Below are 17578 nucleotides of genomic sequence, written 5' to 3' on the forward strand. Positions count from 1 at the left end.
TCTCATGGAGCCGTAGCAAGGCCAAGGGGAGCATGCAAGGATGTCACCTCCTGCTTATGTTTCCTAGGAACACGTCCTGAGCCTCTAGATGTGTGGGAAACCTGAAGCCTATCTCTCAGGCTGAGGATCCAGGCTAAGTAAACAGCCTTTTTTCCATGAAGACTGGGGTTGTGTTTCAATCCACTGTCTGTGCAGGGCCCTGGGGTGGTAGACTGCTGAGAACTGTCTTCCTGATCACCACCTTCCTGCGGAGTTCAGGATGCCAGCTCCCTTGGCCACCAGGGCCAGGCAATCAAGTGGTGTCCTGGGTGTGGAACAGCCAAGGCTGTTGGCTTTAGCTAGGCCATCGGATAGTGAAGGCAGTGGGGCCTGCCCACGGGCTTCAGAAACCCAGGAGGCTCTTTGAAAGTCCTCTCCCCTGGTGGTCTCAAGACTTACCACTGGAACCTCAAAAGTCAGCATGAGAGCTGCCCCCGCTGCCCCCGCTGCCCCAGGAGCATCGAGGCAGCTGCTGTGGTCATTTGGAGACTTTCCTGATTGGTTATTGATCTGTATGTGAGCACTCAGAAGCACACTTTCAGCAGCCACGGGAAGCTGCAGCAAGCCTGCTATGCTGATCTAGTGGATTTGGGCCACCACTCTGATCCCATCGCCATGGCCCTGAGACCCTGGGGTTACCTGATGGGTGCTTTCCACAGGGACCGCAGAATCATCACCCTCTCCCAACAGCCATCCCAGCAGGACTGGGAGTCCAGGGGCCAGCTGGTCCCACTGCTGGAGCAGGTCACACAGCACAGCCAGGGCCAGAGTCAGTGCAATTGAAGCGTCCACCTGACAGAAGGCAAATTCTGTGGAAACGAGAAAGAGAGAGAGAGAGAGAGGTGAACGGTGAATGAGCTACTCAGGGCCAGCCCGGGGAGGCTCTGCAGGACTCCAGGAACGTGAAGGGCCTCAGGTCAAATCACTGCCACCAGCCTGCAGGGAGGCGGGTAGGCTCCTCAGAGGTCATTAGTCCATTTCATTCTGCTGGAAGGAGTCAGAGGCCTGAACCTCACCATTTTCATGCCCCCCCATCCCTGTGTGGTCAGAAGCAATTCCACCTGTAAGATGAGACATTTAGCGCCCATCAGCCCACCTACTGTAACTGGAAGGACCTCAGGAAAGCTTCCCACCCTGTGTCTCTTCTGCAGGCCTGTCACAACGCCTGAATGCCACTGGTCTGCCCCTCCCTCCGAAAGCAAATCCCACTGGCCACGTGACACATTAACCTCTTGCCATTTTACCATTTTAGAGCAGGGCATCAGCAAACTTTTTCTTTTTTCTTAAAGGTTTCATTTATTTATTTGACAGACAGAGATCACAAGTAGGCAGAGAGCCTGGCAGAGAGAGAGAGAGAGGAAGAAGCAGGCTCCTTGCAGAGCAGAGAGCCCGATGTGGGGCTCGATCCCAGGACCCCGGGATCATGACCTGAGCTGGAGGCAGAGGCTTTAACCCACTGAGCCACCCAGGATCCCCAGCAAACTTTTCGTTAAAAGGTCAGAGAATAAATATTTTAGACTCTGGGGGGTCTTCAGGTCCCTTTCACAACTCAACTCTGCTGAAAGCAGACACAGGCAATATGGAAACTTTAAGTTCCAGTAAAATTTGAACTTCATGAATTTTTCACTTGTCATAAAATATTCTTCTTTTGATTTTCTCCCCCCAACCATTTACAGACCTAAAAAGCACTTGTAGGGGTGCCTGGGTGGCTCAGTGGGTTAAGCCTCTGCCTTTGGCTTGGGTCATGATCTCAGGGTCCTGGGATCGAGCCCCACATTTGGCTCTCTGCTCAGCAGGAAGCCTGCTTCCCTCTCTCTCTCCACCCACCTCTCTGCCTACTTGTAATCTCTCTGTGTGTCAAATAAATAAATAAAATATTAAAAAAAAAAACACTTGTAGTTCATAGGCTGTATGGCAGCAGGTGGCAAACTGGATTTGGCTCATATCTGCTGCCCTCTTGTCTTCGAATTCATTTTTCAGATCCTCGTCTTGCTCACTGGCTAGGAAAGGGTGTGGAAAGAGTAGAATGGGGTGCAGAAAGAGGAAGCGGGTGCCTTGGGGAAACCATTGCTTACTTCATCATTTGCCTTGGACAGTCCTAAATATAGGTTTGAAGAGAGGCTCTGGGTGTTGACACTTCCGCTAACAACTGGAGGCCTCCTACCCCCAACCTGGAGGAGGTCTGAGACATAGGACTGCAATACTACCACCAAATGAACCTCTTTGGATCCCTCCATGCACCAAGGCCTGTATTTTGATGACCCACTTCTATTGAAGCCTCATTGTTCCCTAATCCCCATCTCCAGCTCCAGCACACAGACCTGGCCTGGACCGCTGGTCCTCACAGAGACTTGCTCAGCACACGGAGAGAAGGCTCAGAGTCTAGACTGAAAGCTTGAGCTCTCAGGGTACTGAACCGGTCCAAGTAGGATGCCCCTGCCCCCATCCCGGGGCCCATTATGTGCCAGGCCCTAACCAACTACTTTCTGTCTACTCCTTTGACATCCCATGGGCTGGGTATTGTCATCCCTACTTCACAGGTGCAAAACCCTGGGCTCAGATTAAGTTACTTGTATATAGTCCCAGTGCTTTAAGTCACTATAAATAATCAGAATGGGCACAATGTTTCATGGCACCTCCGGAGCACAGATTTGAATTAGCATCAACATTCCAGACATATAGGTCTCCCCAGTGAGATAAGCCAGGCTAGTGACCCTGAAGCGGGCCCAGTACTACCTGGAGCCCACCCAGCAGAGCCTGGACTCATGGAAGCAGCCCCAAGATTGATGTCACCATCCCCGAATCAATCTCTCAGGACCCTGCCCCTTGGTGCCTCTGCTCCCCATCCTGCTGCCTCCTGCTGCCTGGAACCAGGATTTAACCCAGGCAACAGAGAAAGAAGAGAGGGATGAGAGAGAAACAGTGAGCAAATGTGCATTTTGGCTCTCGGTCTGGGGCATGTGTTGGTCCGGCCCTTAACTACAGTATAATCTCTATTTTTATCTCTACCTAACTCCTCTGTGTAGTTCTCAGATGGTTTAGAATCTGTATGGGGAGATGGTACAATTAATTAGCATCTTTCACACCTAAAAGAACTGAAAATATACATGAAGATTAGCATAGGATTAAACACATAGCAGATGCTCAGAACATTCTAGTGCGTGGCTCTGGAGATCATGAAATCTTTTCCTTTGCCCCTAACTTGATTTAATTTGAACACTAACATAGGGACTGCCATAAAGAAAGCATTCACTAAATGGTTACCTAGGGGTACTGGTGATAATAATGAACACTGGCCTATCTAACCCTTATTGCTCCCACACGAGCAGGGAGGTATCCTTATTTAACCAATGAGGAAGCTATGCTCACGGGGAATGGATCCAAGTTTGCACAGTCGTCAGCAGTGGTGGCAGTGAGCTAAGTCTGCCTCAGCCCAGACGCTGCCCCCACCCCATGGGGAGGCCATGCAGAAACAGCCCACGGAGATGAAGAAGTCACACTTGGCTTTATCACTTTTATTCATGATGCCACCAGGAAGGCCTGCTGCACTTGCCCCATCTGCCAGGACAGATGTCTCCCATCCTGTACCAATTTGTCATGAATTGTGCTTAGGAAGTGGCAGGTGAGTGACGGGCATGACAGAGGCACAGGGGAGTGTTGGTGTGACTTGGCTAGGAGTAGATCCAGAGAGAATTAGAGCCATCCAAATACTGATTCTGCCAGATGAAAAAGGAAGGGGAAAGAAAGCTGGATGGGGGAGGGGGGAATTAGTTGGATTTAAATCTGCTTGAGGGGCCAGATGCACCCCACCAAATTTCCTCTTTTATTACTTTGTCTTGAACTAGGATGGCTTGGCCAGAACAACCCAGATCACTACTGGCCACATGCCCTGTGAAGGGAGGCAGAAGAGTGGGAGAGGAGTTTTTTTTTTAACTCAGCACACAAGCCAACTAGGCTCTCAAGGGCTGGCCAGTCCATCAGTGAAACAAGAAAGCAAGTGACCAAACCACCAGTGCGTCTGAAGAATCTGTTGCATGTCCCGAACAGCTAAACAATCTGCAAAAACACAACAGAACTGGAAGACTCACACTTCCCGATTTTAAAACCTAACTACAAAGTGACAGTAATCAGGACAGTGTGGTGCTGGCATAAGGACAAATATACAAATCCATGGAATAGAACTGAGAGTCCAGAAATAAACCCTCACACTTACATTCCATTGTTTTTTTGTTGTTTTTTTTTTTTTTTTTTTTTGGACAAGTGTGCCAAAACAATTAACAGTAGGGAAAGAACAGCTTTTTCAACCAATGGAGGTAGGACACCTGGGTACTCATCCATAGGCAAAACAATGAAGTTGGACCTAATTCACAGCAGGTACAACAATGGACTCAAGATGGATCATTAAGAGCTAAAACTAAAAAAAAATGTAGAAGAGGGGCACCTGGGTGGCTCAGTGGGTTAAGTCTCTGCCTTCGGCTCAGGTCATGATCTCAGATTCCTGGGATCGAGCCCCACATCGGGCTCTCTGCTTGGCAGGGAGACTGCTTCCTCCTCTCTCTCTCTCTCTCTGCCTGCCTCTCTGCCTACTTGTGATCTCTCTGTCAAGTAAATAAACAAAAATCTTAAAACAAGTAGAAGAAAATACAGAAGTGAAGCTCTGTGATCTTGGATTAGGCAGTAGTTTCTTAAGTAAGACATCAGAAGCCCAAGCAAGAAAAGAAAGGTCAGACTTCATCAGAACCATAAACTTTTGTGCTCCAAAGGACATCATTAATAAAGAGAAGACAACTCACGGAGATGGAGAATATATCTGCAAATCCCATATCTGACAAGGGACATATATTTAGAATACATAAAGCACTCTTAAAATGAAATAATAAAAAGATAGCCCAATGAAAACATGTGCAAAGGATCTGAATAGACATTTTTCCAGAGAAGATCCACAAATGCCCAATAAGCACAGGAAAAGATACTCAGCACCATTAACCATCAGGAAAATGCAAATCAAAACCACAGCGAGATACCACTTCACAACCATTAGATCCATAATACAAAAGACAGATAATAAGTTTTGGTGAAAATGTGGAGAAGTTGGAACTCTCAGACACTGCTGGTTGGGATGTAAAATGGTGCAGCCAGTTTGGGAAACAGTCTCGAAGTTTTGCTCACTCCTAGGCACATACACTGAAGAGAAATAAAAACCGTATGTCCACACAAACATTTGTATTTGTGAATTTTCATACTAGCCAATACACAGAAGCAGTCAAGATGTCTATCAACCAAGGGATGGATAAATAAAATGTATAACCATACAGTGGAATATTATTTAGCTGTAAAATGGAATGAAGTACAGATACATGCTACACCACAGACAAACATTGGAAACATGCTGAGTGAAAAGAAGCCAGACACAAAAGACCATGTATTGTATAATTCCACCTATGTGAAATATCCAGATCAGGTGAATCACAGAGACAAAAAGCGGATTAATGGCTGCCAGAGGTTGGAGAATGGGGAGATGGAGGAATGACTGCTGATAGAAACAGTGTTTCTTTTTTGGGTTGACAAAAATGTTCTGGAATTACACAGTGGTGATGGCTGTACAACCTTGTGATATACTAAAATGTGTATATCCGTAGGCTTTAATTTGGTGATTTTGTGGCATGTGAATTATCTTGGGCCAGGGGGCAGGGGGAATATGGCAGGCCGAAAAATGGCTCCTGGCCCCTGGAACCTGTGAATGTTACCATATTTGGAAAAAGAGTCTTTGCAGATGTGATTTAGTTAATGGTCCTGAGATGAGGAAATTGTCTTAGATGATCTCTGGGTGGTGCCTAGATGCCATCACAAATGTCTTAGAGGGAGCAGAAAGACACCCGAAACCTGGAGGAGAAGGTGATGTGAAGCCAGAAGACTGGAGGGATGAAGCCTCTGGAAGCTGGAAGAGGCAAGGAATTCCCGAGAGCCAGATTCTTCCCTAGAGCCTCCAGAGGAAGCGTGGCCCTGCCGACACCTTACTTTTGGACTTCTGGCCTCATGAGGCCATAAACTGCTGTTGTTTTAGGTCACCAAATTTATGGTAATTTGTTAGGTGACAACAGCCCCAAGAAACGAATACAGGGAGAATGAAGGGGGAGTGCTAAAGGCATGGGTTTCTTCTCACAATGACGAAAATGGCCTGAAATCAACTGGGGTGATGGTAGCACAAGTCCACAAATATGCTACACCTGGAGCATTGTCCCCTTTCAGGGAGGTGACTTGTGCAGTGTGTATAGGGCCTATGTCAGCAAAACTGTGACACTGAAAAATCTGCTACGTGTACAAGTCAGTTCTGACTGCCGGGCACAGTGCGTGCCTCGAAATATCTTGCAGAACACTTGAGCCTAGACCGACACTGTTAGAGCCAGAAGGCTTGCTTGTGGGGCCCAGGCCTCAGGGGCTGGAGGACTCTGAAGAGGTGTAAGGTCGCTCAGCGGGTGGGGAGGACACCACCAGAGAAGGCTTCCTGGTGGGGCCGGGCCTCTGCCTGGCCCTTCCCAACTCAGGAAGTGGGTGCCTAAGGTCTTCTCTGTGGCCAGCACCATGCTAAGTACTGTGGGAATGCAAGTCAAGGAGCTGACATCTCCCGTCCTCAAGAAGGCGGTGCTCTGGGAGGGAGGTTAAGCTAAATATCAGGGAGCAATGAGACATCTGGTGCTCGATGGAGTGGTGTGGATCCCACGAGCTGCAGGAATCAGGGGAGGGAGGAAGTCAGTGTGCGCGAATAAACCATTGCCTGCCAATCGCTACTGGCTAAGGCTAGAGTGAAATACGCTCTAGAGCCCTGTGAGAGGGCTTCAGGTGGGTGAGGCGTGCTGGTACATACTCTTGTCTGTGCTAGGCCTACACAAGGGGGATTAGCATTCGGTCAATAGGAAGTGAGTTGGAAACCCACCGAATCTGCATTTGGAACTAGTTAATCCTTGCCTTCTCCCCTTGTGAATGGATCACCTGGGTGGTAGGGCTTCGGGGCCGATACAGTGTGGACATCCTCTTGCTACTGTCCCCTACCCCCCAGCATGGGGCTCTTCTGCCAAGGCAGACACCTGGCTGACGGGAGATACAGGCTGAGACTCCTGAGGCGAGCATGGGGAGTCCCACAGCCTGGCTGCCCATGTTCTTTCCCACTCCTGGGATGAGGCCCCCTTGAGGTTGGCAGTTAGAGGCAAGCTTCACACAGGGCTGGACACACCTCAAGTCCCAGGCTTTGAGGTGGTCTTCAATCACACTGATGAAAATGAAAATGCCAATGTCGACTTGTTCTGGATGCCAACCTTGAGCTTGAGACTGCGGATTCAAAGTGCACTGACTCTAGAGCTATGATGGGGGAGAGGCCTTCTAGACCAAGGCCATTGGTCAAGTCTCCTTTCCAAGAGGGGCCAAGTCAGCACAATAAATGCTGAGGAAATGGAGATGGGTTGAGTATTCCCTGCCCCTAGCTCAGGAGCATCCTGTTCTAGGCATCTGTGGAACTCCCTCAAACTCGCCATCCCACCATCTCCCTGTCCACATGCTCACCCATCAATTCAAGCTTCTATCTGCCCATGGTACTTATTGTCACCTGCTGTGTGTGTGTGGAGGGGAGAGCGGTACTATGAGAAACACGAGGAAAACTCCAGTCCCTTCTCTCTGAGAGAGGAGAGTGTGGTCAGTGGTGAGCTGACACATGAAGGGTCAGGAAATAATCCAAGATGGTGTATGACAGGGACTGATAATATCATGAGTAGCAGTAATGAATGGACAGGAAAGGAAAAAAAAAATGTGGGGAATGGGAGGAGGGAGCTTTATGGAGGGAAAATGGGCAGGCCGAGGATAAGGGGCCATGCAGAGCTGGGACGAAAGGGAGGAGCAGGGAGCTTGGGCCTGCTCCTGAGGAGGGGCTCCTGCCAGGGGAACTGGAGGTGAAGCTGGAGGGCCAGACAGGCTGGAGCAGCCCCAGGGAGGCAAAGGCAGTGTCTGAATAAGGTAGTATTACTGGGTCTTCTTTTTTGCTGAGAGAAGTATTTTAAGGTTGCACTAGGCTGCTTCTGGACAACTTAATTATTTTTGGTCTTCTCCACAGACTTCTTCACTTCCCCTCAGTGGAGCAAGAGCCTGTATTTTATTTGGTCATGAGAAACAAGTGTAGACGGCCGCTTGGTTCGGCTGCTGACTGCCGCTTGCCTCTTCCTGAGGCTGCCAGGGCCCCTCTTGCCCCCTGCCTCTCCTGGCCCTCTACCCTGGAGCCCATGGCTCTCCGCTCCTCAGGGCCAGCACAGTCAGGACTCAGAGGTGGGATTTCCTGGCATGGCAATCAGTGACAGGACTTCAGGGTTCTCCCAAAGGTCACTGCCCTAAGGAAAGAAAAGGGGTGGCTTCTCCAGTTTTGAAGAACACAGCAGCAAGGCTGGGCAGGGGAACATGGGTATTCATGATATTAGTCTCTGTTCTTCGGCTGAATATTTTTAAAAATTTTGTTCAAGAACCAAATGTGCTGGTCAGTGCTCTCAAAGGGCAGCTCCAGCCTCAGCCTCCGCGGACACTGGCTCAGATGCCGGGGTGCTGACAGCACTGAGCCTTGGGCCCACCCACTCAGAGCTCCAAGCCGGTGCCTCTGGGCCGTCCTTCCTTCCTGCTCCCTAACTGAACAGCGCTGTTAGGTCTGGAGGGGATCTCTGACTTCACCTGGCCCAGGTGGACCCCTCCTTTTTCTTCTCCTTCTCCTTCTTCTTTTTTAAAGACCTGGGAGCTATTGCTTAAAAGAAAGTACGCAGGAGGCAGACCCAATCAAACAGAGGCCAAACAGAGGGCCCCTCAGAAACATCTGGACAGGGGTCCAAATGGATTGTTGGGTCTGCACACAAGTCTGGTATGGCTTGCATGGTTTTTTTTTTAAATTTTATTTATTTATTTGACAGATGGAGATCACAGAGAAGCAGGCAGAGAGAGAGGAGGAAGCAGGCTCCCTGCTGAGCAGAGAGCCCGACGTGGGACTCGATCCCAGGACCCTGGCGTCATGACCTGAGCTGAAGGCAGAGGCTTTAACCCACTGAGCCACCCAGGCGCCCCTGGCTTGCATGGTTTTTTAAAAGTCAGGAGATTTCTCGGGGCGCCTGGTGGCTCAGTTGTTAAGCATCTGCCTTCGGCTCAGGTCATGATCCCAGGGTCCTGGGATCCAGCCCCACATTGGGCTCCCTGCTCAGCCGGGAGCCTACTTCTCCTTCTCCCACTCCCCCTGCTTGTGTTCCCTCTCTTGCTGTGTCTCTCTGCCAAATAAATAAAATCTTCAAAAAAAAAAAAAAAAAAAGGTCAGGAGATTTCTCATAAGAATCCACATTTCTAGCATCTTTTGAAAATTCAGAGAATTAGTACCTGGTGTCCCAGGGATGCACTTTGGCATGTTAACAGACGCCTGGAGCCGAGCAGTGGCCATGTCCTGTAGGAGGCATCAATGTATCCTACTGCCTCCCACCTCACTCCTATAGTCGTTAGAGTTTATGACTCCTACACCTGAGTACTGAGGAAGGTGATGGGTCCCAGGCCAGCCCCTCATCTTCACAGATGAGAGCACCAAGACCCTCTACCAAAGCTGTCCGATCACCAGTCTCCCCCTGGAGCTCTCTCTGGGCCTTCTCTTTCCCTCCAATTTTTTTTTCAAGATTTTTATTTATTTATTTGACAGAGAGATAAAGAGCACAAGTAGGCAGGATGGCAGACAGAGGGAGAGGGAGAAGCACCCTCCCCACTGAGCAGGGAGCCCGATGCGGGGCTCAATTCCAGGACCTCGAGACCATGACCTGAGATGAAGGCAGATGCTTAACCAACGGAGCCACCCAGGTGCCAACTTCCCTCTTATAGCTCCAGGTTGCTCACCATCCCTACCACCTGACAGTTCCTGTCTTCATGACTTAGCCAGGCCTACTCACCCCTCAGGGCCCAACTCAGTCCTGGGGTCTAGATTTTTCCAGCCCGCTATGACCTTTCTCTGCTCATACCTGCACAGCACTCAGTGTGCTGGCAGATGGTGAGAGATGGCATTCTGTGGCTGAGCCCTGTGTCTTTGCTTTTCCCAGGATCGTCCATAAAACAGCAGTGGGCATGCAGCTGATACCATCCGCTTGGTTAAAGCCGTGTACTAAGCAGTCTACGAGGATGTGCTTCCCCAGTAGGAAACCTCTAAGACTGCAAGCCTCAGGTCACATGTAGACAGAATTATTGCTGTCCTTCTGCACCTGAGGTTACTGAGGGTTAGAGAAGTTACTCATTCAATATCACACAGGTGAAGTGGTAGGGGCCGCACAGAAGCCTACATTCTTGACCATTGCGCTGAGCTGCCCGTACAGGTTGGATGATCACACAGATGGATGAGACACACACACTTTGTCTGTGCCTTCATCCATTCTTTGTCCTTCTGCACCCCACTCAGTGCCCCGGGGGCTGACCTTGATGGCCTGTGCCACCCAGGTTCCCTGTCACCTGGTTTCCAGAGGGCTTCATCTAACGGGGAGGGAATGCTGAGAATCTGGAGGACAGAAAGAGAGAGAAGCTGGATACTTCTTTGCTGCAACCTCCCCTGTGAGTCGCCAAAGTTCTGGCCATGGCTGTGCCGCCCCATTCAGTTCTCCCTGGGTGCAGGAAACCCCATTCCCTCCTTTCTCAGCTAGTCTCTGGGGCCCCAACATCATGTTGGTTTCCCTCCACCTGGTGGTTCCCAACCTCAACCAGAGATAATATTGCCCTGCAGATGTCAACATCTGGACACATTTCTGGATGTCACGAGTGAGGGGAGGCCAGGCTGCTGGCATGGAGTGGGTGGAGGCCAGGGGTGCTGCGAACCACCCTACAAGGCACGCGATACCTCCCCCAAATGTCAACAGGGCTGACACTGAGGAGCCCTGTCTTACCCGTGAAACAGTCCGCAACCTTACACAACTGTATGAAGTCCCCGTGGTGAAGTCCTCGCCAAGCAACAGTTCGGCGGGTAGATGGATGGACTCTTCAGCTCATAGGACCCGGCAACAGGGGCCTATGTCTCTATTTGGGGCAGAAGAGAAGAAGATCATCTCCTCTCAACATTTTTCTGCAAGGCAATCCCTAGCTCCCTGCCTCCTCCTCAGCTCTCTGGGCAGAGAGGTGGCAACAGGTGACAAACAGCCGCTTGAGGTGGACAGCTGACCACAGAGCCCTCTCTGTCTGGAGGTGCAAACATTTTTCTAAGTCTGAAGAGAAAGGATAAAAACACCACTTGAAATTCTCAAAATAGTTTGGGGAAAACCTTTCAAATATTAGTAATTTGCTTTTTCTTAATTTTCTAGCCCTTTTCATAAGGAACAAATGGCCTGGATTCCCCAAAGTTCCTGTGGACCCAACTCCCCAAGATGGAGACCCTCCCACCCCCCCACTCCAGACGTAGTCAGATGCCCAACGTCAACATTTTCCTGGTGACCCATCACGAAACCAGAAAACATCCGGTGGAGCTTTTGTTTTTATTTTAAAGAAAAGATATATTTTAAAAAAAACCTTTATTTTTAAGGTTAAAAAAGCTATAATTTAAAAAATGTGGGCCCACCTCAAATCACTGGGTAAATAGATGTAGATTTTCCCCTAATTTTAAAAATGGATACAGCTAACATGAATAAAAACAAATAAGCACTTCATAGGAGTTAAAAGTGTGCACTTCTCACTTGGGAGGGCCACACTTCACTGAAAAGGGGGTGATCGAATAAATTACAGCTGGTGAGCAGCACACTCAGCTCCGGGCTTATAAAAATGCCTGCAACTGTTCGCTTCCAACCACACCAAAGAATGAGAAATGGATCAAAATCAACGTCACTCTCAGGCAACAATGGCTGTGAAAAAACCCAGGTTCTCCTGGGCCCTTTGAGCCTGGGGAGAAGAGGAGCACCCCCCACCCGCTTCTTTCTCTTACAGGACCTTTCAGGGTACTCAGTTGTTCCGGTTTTGTGTGCAACTCACTGTCCTGTTCCTTGTGGCTACCTCCGAAGCCCAGCGGGGAAGGGTAAGGCGCACGTGAGCTTTGTTCATGGCTACTCCACAGGAGGCTAACAAAGGCCTGGTGTGTGATGAGGTCACAGGGGAAGGAGTGAGTTGGGTCCAGACCGGAGATGCTCTGGACAACAGCATCTGGCCCGCCCGTGATGCCCTCGTGCAAGGTGCAAAGTCAGCCCCTCCCTGCAGATGAGCCCTATGCTCTTCAGCAGCAACTCCCTGCGCTCTGCCAAGCCTCCCCAAGTGTTCAGCTACCTCCTCCTCTTCATGGATGGTAAGCACCTTGTACTTATTCCTTTCCGCTAGATCACCCACCCCAAAGCACTCCTCCTGGAAGGGGCAATCAGAGCCCTTTCCCCACATCTCCCTGAACCTGCCGATGAGCCAGTGTAGTGGGGTACAATGGGGGTGCCTACAGACTGAGAAGCCCTCCTGGGGATGGGGGGTGGGCAGCTGGGCAACTTGAAGTCTCCTGCCATCAGCCTCTTCTTCCTCTGCCTGGGCAGAGTTCAAAGGCTCTACAGACACATTCTACGTTCCTTAGTGACCAACTTGGATCTTACCATTTCTCTTTTCCCTTTCCTTGAAGTCATTCCAGTTTTCTTTAGTTTATTCCACTTCTTTCTCTTACAGGAAATTTCTCCTCCACCTGAGCTCTGAAAACTGACTAGCTCCTTCAGAGTTGTTCCTAAGCTTCTCTGACCCTCAGCGCCACTTCCCACCTGCCTTACTCCTCCCCTCCCCCTCCCCCGGCCCCTGGCCTCAGACTCCTGCTCCTGTTCTCAACCCTCTCAGCATATTTGGGGCTTTAGGTGGTAGAGAGGAAGAAACCAAATGACTGATTCATTTCAGCAAAGCTGTCGTGAGCATGAAGCGCTGTGCCAGCCAGAAGCCAGAACTCCCCAGAACAGTCATTCAGGTAATGCATGGGACACACAGTGCAGAGCACAAGATGGGGCTTTGCCGGGCTCTGCCAACACACTAGTGGACTATGGAAGATAGTGGTATGGATGGTCCTGAAGTATACCTGAAGACTAGAAATTAGGAGTCAGAGAAATGAAGAAAGATAATTCTGTCACATAAGGAGACAAGGAATTCAATTGGCTTGACAGAGTTACAAATAATTTCTTGATGAAAATCAAGTGTTGGTATAATCCAGACAAAACCTGTATTATTTAGCTAGCATTTCAGACTTCAGTCATCTGTCAAGAAGGGGTAGCCTGGTCTGCTTCCCCAACCTCCCTGTCCCTAGACTCACTCCTCCCGCCTCTCCCCTGACTGGACTCTGCGGAGAGAGCAGTGCTCTGGAGCTCCTAGTGTCTCCGCAGCCCTCCCCCGCCCCGGCTACTGGCTGCTCTGTCTTCTCAGGAGCATCTGGTCCTCGGCTGTCTGGATGATGGCACTCCGCCTCTCCCTCTGCACTGCCACTCCTAGGGACCACCCTCACCAGTCTTTCTTCAAGAGCAGTGGTAACCTTCTAACCACCCTCCCTAGTTCTAGTTTTGTCTTCCTCCCCTCCAAGCCACCCTCCGCCCTGTAGTCAGAGTGATCCTTCTAAAGCCTCCTCTCATAAAAGCCCTTTGGCGGACCCTCGAGGCTGAGTGCCCTAACTGCTCAGCCTGGAGGGATCTTTCTGCCCGGCTTCCCTGCCCCATCACTACAAGGATAAACCAGTCTATAGCTCTCCTCTATCACCAGGGGAGTGACCGTACCAGCCACGGGGGGTTTTAGGTTCACGTCTTCCTTTATTCTGGGCAACTGAGTTCCCTTCTCACTAAATTCTTCCCCTGCTTTAGTCCAATCTTCTAGTGGCCCTCAAAACCCGTAGCACCTAATCCCTTCCCCAGACTGTATTTCTTCTGATTACCAGCATCTCTTTGGTGACCTTATTCACCTTGAGAGAGACTCCAGGCTCCTCAGTCTTATTCCTTTAGTTTCTTTCCAGATCTAGCAGAATGAGGTCAACATGTCTTGAGGGCTGGGGCTGGGGTGGTATATACCTACTATTCCTTGACAGAGTGGACCTAGGAGGCTGCCCATCGAGAAGGGACCTCTAGGGGCACTCGGATGGTTAGTTAGTACAGCATGTGACTCTTGATCTCGGGAGTCACAAGTTCAAGGCCCACGTTGGGCAGAAAGCTTACTTAAAAAAAAAAAAAAAAAAAAAAAGAAAAAGAAGAAGGGCCCTCCAGTTCCTCAAAAAGCTCAACGCAGAATTACCACATAATCCAGCAATTCCACTCCTAGGTATAGATCCAGAAGAAGTGAAACCAGGTACTCAAACAAAGACCTGTACGTCCGTGTTCACAGCAGCACTGTAGACCACAGCCAAAAGGTGGAAACAACCCAATGTCCATCAACAGATGAGGGATGAACCCAATACGGCACATCCGTATAACAAAGTATTACTGAGCCGTAAGTGAAGCACTGACACACGTTACCACATACCCCACGGAGGAACCTTGTGGACTCTACGCCTAGTGAAAAAAGGCCAGGCACACCAATATCCTATGCTCCCATTGACACAAAATACCCAGAATGGGAAGAGTCAGAGACAAAGAGCAGACTGGTTGCTGCCAGGGGCTGGGAGGGAAAGGGAAGGCAGCCAGTGGCTCCTTAATGGACATGGGTGTTCTTGGGGGGTGAGGGAGCATGAGGAAAATGCTCTGGAACTATGATGGAGGGGGACGGTTGCACAATACTATGAATGTACCAAATGCCACTGACTTTATCCCTAAGATGGTTAATTTTATGTTAAGTGAATTTCACCTCAGTACAAAACAGAAATCCAAACAAGAAAGGATTTCCTTGGGGATGGAGCCAGAGAGCGTGCCGAGAACACAAGATGGCAGATAATTCAATTCTGTGCCCCTGTGGCTTGGAGTAAAGAGGGTAGGTAAGAATGGGCCTCCTCGGTGAGTAGTGTTGCCTGGCACACACTTCCCCAAGACTGACCCTGAGCAGGGGTGTGAGAGGTGCACGGATAAAGGCACACATGGGGGTTAAAGGAGGTGTACGTGGGACTGGCCTCCCTCCCACTGCTGGGGCTGGGCTCATACAAAGATGAGAGATTTAGGACCTGGAGTACTAGAAAGGTGACAAGCCTAGGAGGGTGGTCTGAACAGCCACTGAGGAGGGAGCCCTTGCTTCCCTGCTCATTTGGTAATAAAGCGAGACATATGTCTGAAAGCACCTGCAAGGTAAGACGCCTATGTAAGTGGATGCCGTGAAATGGAATTTTATGCAGAGAGCAGGGATCAGATCACAAAGCCGTAAGGAGAAATCTCTTTACCCAAATTACACAGACCCACTTGTCTGGTTTCCATTTCATTGCCCAAGTCTGTTTTATAGTTGTGCTTTTTCATGAGTGCTTTTAAGGAAGGCCATTCCCTGACGTCATGCAAAAAAAATGTCCGAATACAATTACAGTACTGAGCGGTGCTTTTGGAAGAGAAGGCAGCCACGGAACTTGCTGGTGTCCTGTTCCCCTCCCTTGACAGCCATTTGTCTGCTCTCTGAAAGCAGGAGCTCCAAATCCCAGTTTTCCCAGTCTTCTGCCCTCAGAGCACCTAGCAGCACCCACACGGGGCACTGCATGCCCATGGAGCTGGGGAAGTGGGTGGGGGGCAGATAGGTGGGTGGCTGGTTGGGATGTGCCTAGCACCAGCACACAGCCCTAAGCCATTGTGTCTGAGGTTGCACATCCTACAGTCAAGGTGAGGGAGCAGAGCCCCCATCTACCGGCTTTTCCCAGAATCTACTCCCAAACCTCCTTCCCACGTCCTCCCTTAGCTCAAGCCCTCTTCAGATTTGCCCTCAGGCTTGGAGAATGGATTTTCTTAAAAGCTTGATGAAAAACATCTCTTCTCAATCAAAATTTGTTCTACTGTGAGCCAATTCTCCACTTTTTTCATTCTTGGCTTCTTTCTTGATCCTCCTGGCAGAATACTACTTACTTTCCAGCAGGCTATTTTCCCTTTCCCTTGGTCTCTGACTCAGACAGATCAGCACCTCCTTCCGCCACTTCTAGACACGGCTCTCTCCTCCTCTATCAACAATCTCTCTTGCCTTGAAGCCCACAGTTGCTACCTCCCCATTTTTGTTAATGTCAGCTAGAGACCTGGCCTTTCTCAGTGACGCAGGGTTTCGCCAGCGCACTGGTGACCTCCACGCCCATAAACATGCCCCTCCCAGAATCTGGGTTCACCATTCTTCAGCCTCCTCAAATCCATTACTTTCAATCTCCAATTTCACTCCACTCACAACAAGCATGATGGCATCCGAAAACCTGCCATTACTCAGAATTGTTTCAACTTCAAGATCTCAAGTTCTTTTTTTTTTTAAAGGATTATTTATTTATTTATTTGAGAGAGACAGCGTGCAAGCAGTGGGGGAGGAGCAGAGGAAGAGGGAGGACTAGACTCCCCACTGAGCAGGGAGTCGAATGCAGGGCTCAATCCCAGGACTCTGGGATCATGACCTGAGCCAAAGGCAGATGCTTAACCAACTAGGCTTAACCGCCCAGAGGCCCCTCAACATCTCAAGTTGTAAGCCTTCTCATCACTTTTTGTTTGTTTTGTATTTTTTTCAAGATTTATTATTTGAGAGAGAGAGAGAGAATGAGAGAGAGTGAGAGGGGGCAGAGAGAGAGAGAAGTTTTGAGTCGACTCAAGGTTGATCTCATGACCCATGAGACCATGATCTGAGCTGAAACCTAGAGTCAGACATTCAACTGACTCACCCACCCACGTGCCCCTGCTTTTTTTTTTTTTTAATTATTTTTATTAACATAAAATGTATTATTTGCCCCAGGGGTACAGGTCTGTAAATCATCAGGCTTACACATTTCACAGCACTCACCATCCTGCTTTGTTTTTTAAAGTAGGCTCCACGCGCAAGCATGGAGCCTGATGAGGGGCTTGAACTCATGACCCTGAGATCAAGACCTGAGCTAAGATCAAGAGTCAGATGCTTAATGGACTGAGCTGCCCAGGTGCCCCCTTTTCCATCTCTTTTAAACGAACATCCCCATCGCCAACATTCACTGAGCACTTACTACACACAGGCACTATCCTAAGTACCTCATATGTATTAATTACAATGACCTTTTGAAGATTTTTTGAGCCTCACTTTATAAACAAGGCAAGTGGAGACACAGGTTAGGATGCGGGATTTAAATCACATAGTCTATATACCACGTCATACACCATATGGCCTCTCTAATAGCCTCAACCTAACTGTTGAACCTTCTACTTCTTCCCTGAGACAACCCCCTGACATGAATCCTGACCACATCTTTGACCCTGCCTTTTCTCTCAGACCATCACTTGCCTTTCTTTATATACCCAGGGCTCTCTGGGTCTGAGATGCTCTTCTGGCCCCCAACCCCCATGTCAACTTGACCTGAGATCAGGCTGAACAGTGCTCCATAACCACCTCTCCTCAAACCCAATCCACCACTCTACTCCGGGCCACTGATTTCAGTCGAAGAGAGGCAGTATGCTAATCAGGC

At 49.4% G+C, this 17578-nt stretch overlaps 1 protein-coding gene across 7 annotated transcripts in view; it reads right to left on the bottom strand.

Annotated features, from left to right (window-relative positions):
* Positions 1–17578, bottom strand: part of THADA (THADA armadillo repeat containing) — a 326811-nt gene that overhangs the window by 10125 nt on the left and 299108 nt on the right. For 5 of the 7 annotated variants that reach the window (XM_032877945.1, XM_032877944.1, XM_032877943.1 and 2 more), the window contains one exon: positions 679–848. In XM_032877945.1, the coding sequence (XP_032733836.1) occupies positions 679–848 (170 nt within the window). Of the gene's footprint in view, positions 1–678; positions 849–10535; positions 10580–17318; positions 17470–17578 lie in introns of those variants that run through there. The other 2 variants (XM_032877948.1, XM_032877947.1) reach the window with 2 other exon arrangements.

Source organism: Lontra canadensis, unplaced genomic scaffold (genome assembly GCF_010015895.1).
Source record: "Lontra canadensis isolate GAN:19392208 unplaced genomic scaffold, GSC_riverotter_1.0 scaffold61, whole genome shotgun sequence".
NCBI lineage: Eukaryota > Metazoa > Chordata > Mammalia > Carnivora > Mustelidae > Lontra > Lontra canadensis.